The following is a 15,515-nucleotide window of genomic DNA, read 5'->3' on the forward strand; positions in this document are numbered from 1 at the left end:
GAAAATCCTGCTCATGCTTGCTATTATCTTGGTTTTATTCCTAGGCGGTTTAACACCGCAGTGAAGTTAGTCCAACTTGAAACTAACTTCACTGCGGTTAGGTTAACTGTTATTCGGCTTCAGTTTTAATTAGATCAGTACTAACAATCGGGTCCCACATTTTAATAATAATAAACATAGCCTGTTTTATTTTATTTTTTGTAACTGTCTATTTTATAATTTAGTTTTAAAACAAAACACTATTTTTTGGTGGGAAGGGGGGTGGGGGACTTGGGAGGGAGTTCTATTTTTATTTTGAAACGAAAATGGCATCAGCAATCTATTTTAAATCATGAATAAATAGCAAAAATACATTATTTTATTTTTGCCCCCGCCCTCCTCATACTCTTGCAAACACAAATGAGCATTCACAGAAAGAAAATAAGCATGACAGCCTTGATGTTTTGATTTACCTTAACTATCTTCAGACAAGTGAACAGAACAAGCTGCTTGTCCAAAAAGTCACTGGAGAAATAATCAGCTTTCAATCCGTTGATTATGATTGCTGGATCCAGAGATGAAGCAGTTAATTGCGGATGGATCAGCACTCCATCGCAGGAATCTCTGCATTTCTACCATCGTGACGTTTTCATTTCCAAAATCGGCACGGATTCTGGCAGGTGTCCCCATCCTCCTTTCAACTTCTGCTATGAAATATCCAGCGATGACTTTAGAATCACTGCTTGTAGAGAAAGCATGAAGCCATATCATTTGTCTTGAAAGGCCATCGATTGCTCCATTAATACATATACCAAACGGCTTCAGCTTATCATAGGAGCCTACATGCCACATGAAATTAGGCCCAGGATTTAAATACACTCGTCGCATCAGCCGTCTCCTTCGCCTTCGTTCCACACCACTGGGATCAAGGAATTTTAACAGATGTCTTACTGTAGTCTGACTCACAACATATCCATGCTGAATACATTTAAGGTGGTGAAACTTATATCCATGGAGGCTCCCATAACTCTCCAGCTGGTCAATGAGGAAGGCAGCAACATCTAAAGGATCAGAATGATTTTTTCTTCTGTGGAGTCCCATTTTTTCGAGGATCCTTCTCAAAGTGCTCATACTAATTATAACGTCATCCACTGTGCGCAGCAGCATAAGGATTTCTCCATGTCTTAGACCGAGCATAAGGTAAAACTTGACCAACTCCTGTAAATTAGCCATTGTGCTGGCCTTTGTTGCATTCACGACAGACAACCGCCACTTTCAGAATGAATGAAATTATCAGGTTTTAACAAGATACGTATCACGTTTTAACAAGATAATTATCACGTTTTAACAAGATACGTATCACGTTTTAAAAAGATACGCATCACGTTTTAACAAGATAATTATCACGTTTAAACAAGATATGTATCACGTTATAACGTGATAGCGTTCAAATTTTTTTTTTCCTGCGGGATAGCAATGCGCTTCCGTACAAATGTTTAAGCAGATGCTTTAAACATAAAATTTCTGGTTACTGGAACTTTGACACATCAGATCTGAGAAGAATTTTTTATTAAAATAGAAGATTTCTGAAGAAATTTTATATGGTGCCAATGTAGCTGCTGCCTGAATTCCAATATAACTTTGTTAAACTCATTATAACTACTATATACTATAGAATGAAAATGATGCCTACATTTTCATGCATAAACTGTATTAAGAACAAAGATAAAAAAAAAAACATTAAAATTGCTGCCAGTGGCTTATTAAGGTTGTCAGTCTCTGACCGCCAAGTTAATGAGAGGATGACAGAAACAGACTGAAACGTAAGCCTCATACAGTTACTGTGAAAAAACTATAGGTCAGATCTTAAAGATTCTTAAACTATGAGCGGCAGAAAACTAATGGTAACAAGTGAATTTTTAGTGTTTTTTGTATGAGATATGACAGGTTAAAAAATGTTTAATAGAGAATATTTTGAGCTAAAATATAACTAAACTTTATAGATGCTTGGATGTGCACCATCTGCATTCTGAGGCAAACTCGGAGAAAACCTTTGGTTGTATAGCAGTGAGGCTCACTGTATAAAAGAAAACAAAAAATATGTTTTGCTTATAATCTTTGTGTGTTTATGTATGTATACAAAGCTTCTGAGTGGAGTTTGCGTCTTCTTCCTGTGCATGCATGGGTTTACTCCAGATACTGCGGTTCCTCCCAGAGACCAAAACATGTCCACTCCTGATCAAAATCTTAAGACCAGTCAAAAAATTGCAAGAATTTGCATTTTGCACTATTGGATCTTAAGAAGGTTCTAAGTATAGCTTCACAATGTTAAAAGAAGAAATCAGCGTAAGAGACAAAAACTTTTGAGTGGGGAATTAATTGAAAACTGAATTTACACTCAAACATGATTTTTTTCAGCATTCACTGTCTGCCAGTGTTTCCAGGAGGCTAGTGGGATCGTTGCTCCAAGTGTTGAAGATGGCTTCACGAAGGGCATCCACTGTCTGGAACTGATGTCCATTTTTGTAAACTTCTCTTGCCATCCATCCCCAAATGTTCTCAATTGGGTTTAGATCCGGGGAACATGCAGGATGGTCCAAAAGAGTGATGTTATTCTCTTGGAAGAACTCCTTTGTCAGGCGGGCATTGTGAACTGCAGCATTGTCCTGTTGAAAAACCCAATCATTACCACACAGACGAGGGCCCTCAGTCATGAGGGATGCCCGCTGCAACATGTCCACATAGCCAGCTGCTGTTTGACGCCCCTGCACAACCTGAAGCTCCATTGTTCCATTGAAGGAAAACGCACCCCAAATCATGATGGCGCCCCCACCACTGTGCCGTGTAGAAAACATCTCAGGTGGGATCTACCACTTGACTTTTTTGTTCCATAACCCTCAGGATCATTTAAAAAATGCAAAATGACTGTCTTACTGCGTCCAACCTCAGCAGCGATGGCACGTTGTGAGAGGCCTTGCTTATGCAGCTCAACAATCCTACTACGTTCAAAGTCAGTGAGCTTTTTTGCTTTTGCCATCAGGAGGTCTTGACAGTGTAAAGACTTGACAGAAAATGACATGGAATCCAGATTTTTGCACAGCTTTTGGCTTTTAAAGACTATGGTCTTAAACGTTTGATCAGCTGAAAAAATCATGTTTGAGTGTAAATGCAGTTTGCAGAAAATTCCCCACTCAAAAGTTCTTGTCTCTTGCACTGATTTTTTCCTTTAACATTGTGTGAAGCTCTACTTAGAACCTTCTTAAGATCCAATAGTGCAAAATGCAAATTCTTGCAATTTTTTGACTGGTCTTAAGATTTTGATCAGGAGTGTATATTAGGTTAATTGATAACTCTAAATTGTCCCTAGGTGTGAATGTGAGTGGTTGTTTGTTCCACTATGTGGCCCTGCAGTGGACTTCTGATCTGTCTAGGGTGTACCCTGCCTCTGTTACACAGACTGCTGGAGATAGGCACCAACTCCCTGCGACCTGAAAAGGAGAAACTGGTAAAGAAGATGGATGTTTAAAAAATTTGCATACATACATACATACATAATTTGTCAAAAAAGGTTAAAAAACAAAACTAGACTTCTATTTTGTAGCTAACAACGTTGTTTTCTCGGATGGGAGGCTTTATAAATTGAAAACACGTTATCAGTGGACATGAAGTTCTTTTGTTCGTTAATGTTGAAGAATAAGCTAATAAAGGAAACCATGATGCCATAAACATGAAAACAAACAAAAAAAATTACTAAACACAAAACTCTAAGCAATTGTAATAGTGGGTTCAGGCGATTAAATCTTTAGTGTTTGTTATTTCCCCCAGTACGACGATTAGTATGGAAAGCCGGACTAGATGTATATGGCAGGCCATTTTAATATAAAATCTGCTACTTCTATCTGTAATTAAATTCTGGATATCTAAAAATGAGTTTTGACTAGTAACAACTACATTTTAACTATTCATAATGGCAATTTTTTTATTTTAATTTTAAAGGTTTACAACATAGTGGTAAGACCTGCTATGTTGTATGGTTTGGAGACAAACCATACAACAAAAAGACTGGACAGAACTGATAGAGCTGAAAATGTTGAGGTTCTCCTTTCGAGTGACAAAGATGGATAGGATTAGGAATGAGGTCGTCACAGGTACAGAACAGGTTGAACGACTGTGAGATAAAGTTAGAGAGGCCAGACTGAGATGGTTTGGACAGGTGCAGAGGAGAGACAGTGGGTATATTGGTAGGATGTTAGAAATGCAGCTTTCAAGAAAAAGACAAAGATGAATGCCAAAGAACAGATGTATATGCAATTAGAGAGAACATAAAGATTGTCTTCTGCATTCTGTCCTCACTCCAACTGAGTTAGATGGAGGAGGATGACTCGCTGTGTCGACCCCTGAAAAGGGAACAACCAAAAGAAAAATATGATTGTTAATATTATTAATCCCATTTTTTTCCCCTTTATTTTTGTTTTTGGTTGCTTAATATGATTTATCATTTGTGAAGGTTTTGACAGCATTCTTACAAGGAAGTAGTGTACAAATTTTATTTTTGGTTTTATTAAGTGCAGTTTTTTTATGTCCAGACAGGGAACATTGTTATGGAAAATACGATGCAATACTAACTTTTCTAAGACAGTATAGGTTCATCTATTCATTTTGTTTACCCACTTCTCCTTTTTGGGTCGCAGGGAGCTTGCGCCTATCTTCAGCAGTCACTGTGTGAGAGGCGGGTGACACCCTGGACAGGCCATAAATCCTTCACAGGAACACAGGGAGACAAACAACCATTCACACTCTCACCATGCATGATTTTGGGCTGTGTGAGGAAACCGGAGTACCTGGCGTAAACCCACATGTGCACAGGGAGAACATGCAAACTCCACCCAGAAATGCCCCAGGTTGGGAAGCGAAACTACAACTTTCTTGCTGGGAGGCAACAGATCTAACTCCTGCGCTGCTGTGCCACCCCAGCATAGGTTCAATATACAGATTATGTGCATTTAAAAACTTTTTGTACTAGCAGGTATGTATATTTACCTATTAAAAAGACATTCCTGCAGCTTTTCATTTTAATTTTTTCATTTTTATTTAACTGTAGCAAGTTTTTTATCATGTGTCACTAAAGGGCAACAATGTTTTTGCCTTTGTCTGTTACCAAAACCACTCAACAGATGAAAAGACATAAGACTTGCAGAAAGTTATAATTGGGTGTATATCTACAACTGATTACCTTTTGGAGTCGACCACAACCAAATGACCTTAAAAAACACACACACAAAAATGGCTATAGTTGGCAAATGTTTACAGATTTCAACCGAAGATCTGATGTAGTAATAGCTGACATTAATCAAAAAACAAGATCTTTTCAAATTTTGGCATTAACTATTTGGATTCAGCTCAGTCTGTTAGCACAATATCTCATGAACCACTGTGTAGATTTTAATGAATATATAGAGTCTGAAAAGGCACATTTGAGTTAAAAAAAACTTAATATAGTAATTGTTCAAAGCTTTAGGTTTGTTGAGCAATAAATGTACAAAGAAAGTCCAGCAATGTTTTTGTATGATTTCCTCCCAGAGGCGATGAGCAGAATACGACAATATTATTAAAGATTAATCAGCATATTCAGATTTACAGTAGCTATCACATATAACCCAGATGAGGGAAAAAAAGAACAATCAAGAAATAAAAATTACATCTCCAAAGTGTGACAATGTGTTAAATAAAAAGTGCTTAAATCATTAGTTTATATGTTCTCAGTAAACAGTTATAAAAGCAAAGATAAGTAATCTCCCTGACACAGATTTGAAAACAGTAATATGGAATTGTGAGCAGCTGGTTTTGATGACAAACAGCAGGTCTTTGGTTATGCAGCTTAGGTTAGAGATAGTTTTATGTTAGGCAGCTGGAGTCCTGTGTTTGTAGCATCAGTTGTGCTTGCTGTTCAGTAAGGTTTGGGTTGTCATTCAGAGTTTGGGTCAGTTGTCTTGTTCTGGAACAGCTTCATACTGTCTCGGCTGTCTGTACAGACAGTAGTGCTGAGTCATGAAGATTATGTCAAACAGCACAGAGAACAAACCCAAACCAAACTTGGTGGGATCACCGAACACCAGCTCCCACTCATCTAAGGAAAGAAATGTCAACAGGAATATTATCAATCAGTTAAAAACATGTTAACTCAACAACACTTGGCTATAAAAATGTAATAATGACAAATAAAAGCAATAATATAGCAATAGCATAGTATATCGTCACACAAATGATGATGGTGGGGGCATGAAAGTATAGGAGTTATTAACCCTTGTGCCCTCCTCTGGCATTTTTGCACATTTTTTAATAGAATATTAGATATTATTATATTATATATATTAGAATATTTTGAGCTAAAATATAACAGACTGGAACTTTAGATGAGCACTAGCTGCATATTACTTTTTTTTATCTCAATGTCATTGCAGTATAAAATACTATGTCTTTGAAGAGGTGCTTCAGCCCTTGGAATTTCTCAAGCTTCTGATCCTTCTTCCTGATGTTATGGTTGTTTGGGACTACTACATCCACTACCACTGCTTTATTCTGCATCTTATCAATCACCACGATGTCCGGTTGGTTAGCCATCAGCCGTCAGTCTGGATGTCCCACAGTATCTTAGCTCTGCCATTCCTCAATGTCTTTGGTGGAGTCTCCAACTTTTACTGTGGGACTTCCAGTCCATACTCAGTACAGATGTTCCTGTACACTATTCCAGCCACTTGATTATGGCGTTCCATGTACAACCCCTGGCAAAAATTATGGAATCACCAGTCTCTGAGGATGTTCCTTCAGTTGTTTAATTTTGTAGAAAAAAAGCAAATTACAGACATGACAAAAAACTAAAGGCATTTCAAATGGCAACTTTCTGGCTTTAAGAAACACAAAAATAAATCAAGAAAAATAATTGAGTAACAGTTAGATTTTTAGAACAAGCACAGGGAATAAATTATGGAATCACTCAAATCTGAGGAAAGAATTATGGAATCACACTGCAAAGTTTCATTACAAACACTAACACCTGCATCAGATTAAATCTGCTCGTTAGTATGCAGGTAAAAAGAAGTGATCACACCTTGGAGAGCTGTTGCAACAAGTGGACTGACATGAATCATGGCTCCAACACCAGAGATGTCAATTGAAAAAAAAGGAGAGTATTATCAAACTCCTTAAAGAGGGTAAATCATCACACAGTGTTGCACAAGATGTTGGTTGTTCACAGTCAGCTGTGTCTAAAACCTGGACCAAGAACAAACAACATGGGAAGGTGGGTAAAGGCAAGCATACTGGTAGACCAAGGAAGACATCAAAGCGTCAAGACAGAAAACTTAAAGCAATATGCATTGAAAACAGAAAACGTACAACAAAGCAAATGAGGAACAAATGGGAGGAAACTGAAGTCAACGTCTGTGACCGAACTGTAAGAAACCGCCTAAAAGAAATGAGATTTACATACAGAAAAGCTAAAAGAAAACCATCACTAACACCTAAACAGAAAAAAACAAGGTTACAATGGCCTAAGGAAACGCAATCGTGGACTGTGAATGACTGGATGAAAGTCATATTCATTGATGAATTTCAAATCTGCATTGGACAAGGTGATGGTGCTGGAACTTTTGTTTGGTGCCGTTCCAATGAGATTTATGCAGACGACTGTCTGAAGAAAACATGCAAATTTCCACAGTCAATGAGTAATGATATGGGGCTGCACGTCAGGTAAAGGCACTGGGGAGATGGCTGTCATTACATCTTCAATAAATGCACAGGTTTACATTGACATTTTGGACACCTTTCTTATTATGTTTGGGGATGATGAAATAATTTTTCAAGATGATAATGCATCTAGCCATAGAGCAAAAACTGTGAAAACATTCCTTGAAGAAAGACACATAAGGTCATTGACATGGCTTGCAAACAGTCCAGATCTCAATCCAATTGAAAATCTGTGGTGGAAGTTAAAGAAAATGGTCCATGACAAGGCTCCAACCTGCAAAGCTGATCTGGCAACAGCAATCAGAGAAAGCTGGAGCCAGATTGCTGAAGAGTACTGTTTGTCACCCATTAAGTCAATGCCTCAGAGACTGCAAGGAGTTATAAAAGCCAGAGGTAGTGCAACAAAGTACTAGTGATGTGTTGGAGTGTTATTTTGTTTGTTTGTTTTTCATGATTCCATAATTTTTTTCCTCAGAATTGAGCGATTCCATAATTTATTCCCTGTGCTTGTTCTAAAAATCTAACTGTTACTGGCTACCCCAATTATTTTTCTTGATTTATTTTAGTGTTTCTTAAAGCCAGAATGTTGCCATTTGAAATGCCTTTAGTTTTTTGTCATGTCTGTGATCTGCTTTTTTTCTACAAAATTAAACAACTGAAGGAACATCCTCAGAGACTGGTGATTCCATAATTTTGCCAGGGGTTGTACGCTTTGCCTGCCTGCATCTTACATCCGGTTACAATGTGCTGTACTGTCTCAGGGGCATCTTTACACAGCCTGCATCTTGGGCCCTATCTGGTATGACAGACCCCGGCCTCTATCGCTCTTGTGCTGTCATGATTATCAACAATTATCATATAATTGTTGATAACTATATTTTATATTTGTATAATTGACCATTTGTTGATTATCAACAACATGTCATGCAGGGAAAAGGAATCTTTTCATGGGGATTCCTTTTTCTCCTCTTCTACATTGGCTTTCTGCTGCCTGAGACATTCACTTAGCAGATAATCATTGGGGGCTTTTTCCTGATGTACTCCAGGATGTTGGTTGTTTCATCCTGTAAAGTAGCTCTGATGGTCACTAGTCCTCTGCCTCCCTCCTTTCTCTTAGTCTCAGGGTGTCGGACTTAGGGTGAAACCCTGCATTAATTGTGAGGAGCTTTCATGTCTTGATGTTAATGGCTTCCATCTTCTCCTTTGACTAGGTTATTATACCAGCGGGGTATCTGATGACTGGCACTGCTTTTAACTCATATGCTTGGACTTTGTTCTTTCTATTCAATTGGCTCTTCAGGATCTGCCTTACTCAGGTAAGGACCCATATGCCTATTCATCTGAGCTGCTATAATGCCTTACAGGAGCTTCCATGTTGTACAGAGGCAGGTGATTGGTAGTTGGACGGCAGTCTCTAGAGCAGTGGTGTCCAATCCTGGTCCTGGAGGGCTGATCTTCTGCATGTTTTTGTTGTTTCTCTGCTCCAACACACCTGACTTACCCCTTGAGCAGGTCTTCAAGCTCTACAGAAACCTGTTAATCACCTACTCATTCAGATCAGTAGTGATATATATATATATATATATATAGCGCCACACAAACATACATATATGTGTGTGTGTGTATACACAATTGTACACACACACACACACACACTGACTGGCCAAGAAAGAAAAAAAGTCACCACCAAATGAAAAAGTTACACTTTCTAATATTTTGTTTGACCGCCTTTAACTTTGATTATGGCACACATTCGCTGTGGAATTGTTTCAGAAAGCTTCTGCAGTGTCACAAGATTTATTTCCATCAAGTGCTGCATTATTTTTTCGCCAAGACCTTGCATTGATGATGGTAGAGTCTGACTGCTGCGCAAAGCTTTCTCCAGCACATCCCAAAGATTCTCAATGGGGTTAAGGTCTGGATTCAGTGGTGGCCAATCCATGTGTGAAATTTTTAAAATTTTGTGTGTGACTCCAAATCCAGGCCTCCATTGGTTAATACATTAGATTTCCATTGATAATTTTTGTGTGATTTTGTTGTCAGCACATTCAACTTCGTACAGAACAAAGTATTCAATGAGAATATTTCATTCATTCAGATCAAGGATGTGTTATTTGAGTGTTCCTTTTATTTTTTTGAGCAGTGTGTATATATATAAATAAATTCTGTATGATTTATTTTGATAATAAAAAAATATATATGAAGCAAAACTGCAATTTTATATAAAGTTATACATTTCAGTTTTTGTGACAACCCCAAGTAAAGAACTAAAAGGCGATGAAAAGAAAAACTCAGTTAAAAAGTTTGTTTTTATACTAAAGATGGTAAAGTAAAATAAATAAATACTATAAGAGAATAAAAACTTAATATCAGAGTATAATTACCATTGTTGTAGGACTGTATGATCATCTGTAAAATACTGAAGACTCCACCTGTGAAGTCTAACAGGACGTTACCGATACTCCAACCCTCAGTACTCTGTCTCCTGTAGTTCATGTATGCCTGCACACACACGCACAAACGCGCACATACACACACACACACACACATCTGATCAACATCAAAACTAAGAAGAAGCCCATTTATTAAGCTCGTTGGGGAGCTCATATGGAAACAACAACCGAAATAAAGCTTTTAACAGGATCTCTGTGCAAAACTGCTGCAGATTGTCTTACACGTCCACAGCCCAGCACTTGCACGTAAAGTTGGCCGATTGGATGGGTTTTTTGTTGGGGGTTTTTTGGCCTACGCACCCCCCACACCACCAAGTGCAGCACAGATTTATTCACTCAAACTTATAACAGAAAGAAAGAGTAGAATATGTTCAGAACACACTTATTTGAACAATGACCACGGGGAAGGACAGAGACTGTATTTTTTAAAACCAGTATAACACAATTCTAGTGTTTCTGTCTTACAAACTCTGCTAAGTGTGAGACGACAAATATAAAATTAAACAAACAATAAAAATGAACTCCTCCAGCAGAGTGTGCCCTTTCATAAAAATATCTTTGCCGCTGTTTTTAGTCTTTTACTGAGCGGTTTGGCCCTTACAAAATAAATAAATGACTGAATATTTCTAAAAACTACAATGTCTAAGAATCAGAACAATAAGGTAAAGGGAAACGATTCCTTCCAGAGAGAGCTTAAAATTCTTTGACAAGAAAACAAGCATGTTTACCTTATCAGATTCCAGCAGGGTGCCCAGGCTGTTAACAACATTACCAGCGATGCTAAAGACGCATTCCAAAGGTGTGCTTTTGGCCAGTATACACAGATATTATGGGCCATTTCAGATGACAAAAAAAGTCCAGACATCATCTGCGCGAATATATCGCCCATTGTCGTTTGTTCGACTGACGAATATCGGTTGAAAAGATTTTACATATCGTCCAACCTTACTAGCAGGTCTTGGGACAGTTAACACTGATCCACTGTTTCAGTGAGTATTTCCAAGTCAGAAAGCGGAAAGTGCAGGGAGATCCCACAGCTCTGGGGCCTCATGAAAAAAGCGTGTGTACGCACAAAAATATGTGTGTATGTATAAAAATGTGGCAGATGCCCTTTTCTACACAAAACTTCCGATGTATCAATAATAAAATGACCATTGTAATGTAAGCAGGTCCTCGCCAACTTTATAGCTGGCAAATGAACTGTTATTGGTCCGTTGGTAATACATGAAGGGTATGCTGGGAAACTGTAAATGATGTGAAAACAATTGCTGTACACACCAGAGACATACAATGAACAATAACACACATACAAGTGTTCAATTACATTAGTGGATATTAAAGCATGAGCAAAGTGGTGCAAAAGTAAAATAACAGCTAAATACAAATACAAAAACAATGTAAAAAATAGAAGTTATTGCAAATGGCACAGAGCATGAATTTGGAGACAGAGGATTGGATGATAACAAGATAACAACTGGTCTATCAGCTGCTTTACATTTCCAAGGGCAATCTGACACAATGAGAGGCCATGCACTGTCCATGGTTTTTGATAATGCAGAGATAAGAAACACATGCAGGGCCTACCTGTCTCTTTTTGCATATTTTAATGTAGGGGTGTCAAGGGAGGGTCTTGTGTGTGCTTAAGAAAACTGTATGCTCAAACAAATCCAGATACATGAAACCGTACATCCTGATCAACAAAGGAATTGATTTACATATATGCTATGTTTCAGTAGGAAATCCTCACAAGTCTTTGTACATGAGGACCCAGGTGTGCAGAGCAAATATGTAAGCAGAATCAACATTGTCCCCAATTCAGATATTGTTAATGTTTCTGATTTTTATGTTTTGGGGGAGTCCTATCTGCTCATCTTACCTGTGGGATGTACTTGACCAGCGTGACTGCAAGTTTAATGTATGAGAAATAGTAGAGGTAATCCAGCCAGGTGATTTGTTTGGCTATAGCAAGAAACAAGCTGACCAAAGCAAAAGTCCAGCCAATCAGCAACAAGGACCTGGCTGTCCATGAGACCTTCTGACCATCCCTCTGGACAGGAGAGAGAACACAGAGGATAACACAGGCTCATTTTATTAAGAAGTTCCTTTATTCCTCCTCACTTTAACCATTCTCTACTTAAGATGTTTTAAAATATTTACAAGTTAAGATTCATACCTCGTATACAGCAGCCTGACTGACATAGATGATACAGAACAGAAGAGCATGGAGACTGAAGAAAACATCATTAGCACTGACTGGGTTGATCCCATTCGGGTTCTTCTGCAAAAACTCCTCCTGAGAACACCAAAATAAAACCTTTTCACTGAATAAACTGACTGAAATCAGTACAGACTGAATTAAAGACTGTAATGGGAATAAAAAGTGCTTCAATGATTCTCTGCTGCATGTAAGTTAAAGCTGTGTTTAACTGTTAGAATGGAAAAGTACAGAAGCATCTATGACACCATGTTTTAGTGAAGGAGCACTCCTTATCTTATAGGACTCTGGGGTGTAGGAAGCAGTTACCTGATCCCTACCCCCATTCGGAGACCCCTCCTCATCCTATGGAAAGTTATGGAGTGTGTAGAGCTGAGTATTTAAAGGGGGCCTTTTGTTCTGTTGTCAGACTCACTCTGCTGACTCACCTCAGCTCAGTGATTCTCAGCTATATAATAAATTATCCTAAGACAAAACTCTTTGTTGTCCTCTTTGTTAAAGAAAATTCCACAGTAAGACCTAGCAAGGAATGCATATTGCCTGCCACCTTTCATGACAAATTTATATACAATGATTATCTTATGATAAGAAACTGGGTTATAGCTTGTTGAACATGGGAACTTTAACCCTTGGATTTAGTTTACCATTTATCAGATCCCCCCAGTCTGGATGTTGAGGCTCTGGATGTTGTGGGGCTGTCATGGTTGACACGTCTCCACAATGTCACATGGATGACCGAGACAATGCATGTGGTGTGGCAGACTGGGGTGGTGGTTCCCATATTTAAAAAGGGGGACCGGAGAGTGTGTTCCAACTATTGTAGGATCACACTTCTCAGCCTCTAGGGCAGGGGTGGGCAATCCTGGTCCTCGAGGGCCACTATTCTGCGTGTTTTACTCGTTTCTCTGCTCCAACACACCTACTTTACCACTGCTCTAGGGTGATGGAAGGGATGCTCTGACCTATTATCGAACCTCAGATCCAGGAGGAGCAGTGTGTCAGTTCATTCTAGTCGTGAAAGATTGGACCAGATCATCACCCTTACGAGGGGACAGGGGGATCAAGGGAGTTTGACTCTCCAGTCTACATGTGTAGCACTATGAATGCCTTGCTGCTGAAATGTGCTATACAAATAAATTTTTACCGAGGGAGGAAACCAAATTTAGTCTTTAACATTTTGTTACAAAACTAAAACTAAATCAATAGAATAGAATCAACAAGAAACATTTAGGATGACAAAACAAAAATAAGACTAACACTAAAAACGTTTAGGGAATAATCTTTCTGAGGAATGACTATTAAGTAATTACTTTGAATGAGGATTTATCCAGATTAAACACTGCAACAAGCAATACTTTAATAATCAAAGGTGAAATATGTATTATTAATTTACCTAAACCAAAATAATTCTTTGAACAGAATGTTTGGATTTTAGGACTGATGTTTTAAGTTTCTTACCTGTGCAAAACATTTGAAATGTTTTAAACTAATTTGGTAAATAATCAACTTTGGACGCTGTTATTTATTCTCTCAGGTTAGTTTTCATGAAACATCAGATTAAAAAAAGATGTGATTTATCAACTTGCATCAGTTCAAATATAATAGCCAGACCAAAAGTGCATCTTCTTTTCTTACTCATTACACAGGGTTATAGGTGCCTCATTGGATCAGAAGCTGTGGAGGGCCGATTGTGACTTCGTCTTTGGGCAACTTGGAGGCTGCTCAGGCCTCAACAGGAACACAACAAGGAGGCAGGTTAAAGCTGAACTAAAAAGTGTTTTGAAGCCAACACCAGCTGAAAGAAGTTCATAAAATGTGTTTATTGTAAAATTTAAAAAAATATATTAAAGATTCTACTTTTTTTTAAAAAATTAAACATTGAAGAAATGTGGAACGTCAACAGAGCCGCTGAGGTTCATGACCATGCAACAATTCATCAGTGACATGAATACTATTACAACTGGTTCTCACTGTTCCACATTCCCAATTCAGGAATAATTACTGTTGTTGTAGGAAACTAACATAATCAAAAGTAAAAGCAGATGTGGAGGCTTGCCGAAATTTCAACCTGGCAGACTCGCACGGAAAGAAAGAGGGGTTGACGAGGAAGAAGAGAAGCAGGCTAAAAGGAGGGCAGCTACGCTAAGAGTTAGGAAAAGGAGCAAGGTGAAAGGAGCCCGCGGAGGGCTGCAGCAGAGGAAGAAGGGTGAGACTTTAAGGAAGTGTTCCCCCCAAAGAGGAGGAGCAACGAGTTAGTGCTGTGAGTCTCTCCAGGTTGAAATAGATATATTTTGTTTTGCCTTTTCCTTTTACAAGCGTTTGTTCTTTTGTCATTTCCTCGTCTCCTCTTTTTACTTTACAGTGTGCATTTTTGCCTTTCTCTATGGTTTCCATTGGTAACCATGAAATAACATTTCATGCCATACAGCTGATCAATGTTATTTCATGGTTACCAATGGCAACCACGGAGAAAAGAGCAAAGAAACTAAATTTCACAGAAAGAACTTGATATGCTGGTCAATGAGGTGGAGAACAGAAAAAATATAAGTTTTGGGAGCCAGAGTAGTCGCATTACAAATAAAAGGAAGCATTGTGAGTTGCAGCACGTTGTTATCACTGTTAATTCAGTGAGTGGGACAGAGAGGACCGGGGCCAAGATGGAGAAAAGGTGGTCAGATTTTAGGCGACTAACCGGCCACCGCCAGAGCACGTCAGCTACAGGTGGGGGTAAAGGCATACCGAACTGAAACCATTTGAAAGAAGGACGGATGGTGTCATGCTGAAAAGTGATCAGGCGCGCCCCCACGAGGGAGCGGTATTAAAGTGCGCCTCCTCTGCGCTCTGGAGGTTTAGAAAGGGAAACAATAAATAGTCATCACTGACTGTATTGCTGTCAGCTAAGCTAGCAACGTGCCTTAACTCTTCTGCAGCTGTCTGAGAAATCTCTGCTAGACTTCACTTCCTCTCAAATGAGGTGTTCTCCTGAAATGGCCGAAAGCGCAGGCATGAACAATCGATCTGCACATGGATCCTGTTTCTTCCTGGTTATTGACCAATAGGAGAGGAGCTGGACCAAGAAGGCAGCCTCCTCATTTGCATACTGAGGCAGAAATGCACACGGT

At 38.7% G+C, this 15,515-nt stretch overlaps 2 protein-coding genes across 3 annotated transcripts in view; both read right to left on the reverse strand.

The window, feature by feature from the left end:
* LOC108251186 (gamma-aminobutyric acid receptor subunit gamma-3-like) overlaps window positions 1-15,515 on the reverse strand; it is a 197,343-nt gene that overhangs the window by 119,530 nt on the left and 62,298 nt on the right. The window lies entirely within an intron of this gene.
* Window positions 5,168-15,515, reverse strand: part of ctns (cystinosin, lysosomal cystine transporter) — a gene marked incomplete at its 5' end in the record, with an annotated part of 19,194 nt that continues 8,846 nt past the window's right edge. The window contains 4 exons of the mRNA XM_025002162.2: window positions 5,168-6,106; window positions 10,110-10,227; window positions 12,055-12,225; window positions 12,352-12,471. Coding sequence (XP_024857930.2) covers window positions 5,961-6,106; window positions 10,110-10,227; window positions 12,055-12,225; window positions 12,352-12,471 — 555 coding nt within the window. The remainder of the gene's footprint in view (window positions 6,107-10,109; window positions 10,228-12,054; window positions 12,226-12,351; window positions 12,472-15,515) is intronic.

Source organism: Kryptolebias marmoratus, linkage group LG23 (assembly GCF_001649575.2).
Source record: "Kryptolebias marmoratus isolate JLee-2015 linkage group LG23, ASM164957v2, whole genome shotgun sequence".
Classification (NCBI taxonomy): Eukaryota; Metazoa; Chordata; class Actinopteri; order Cyprinodontiformes; family Rivulidae; genus Kryptolebias; species Kryptolebias marmoratus.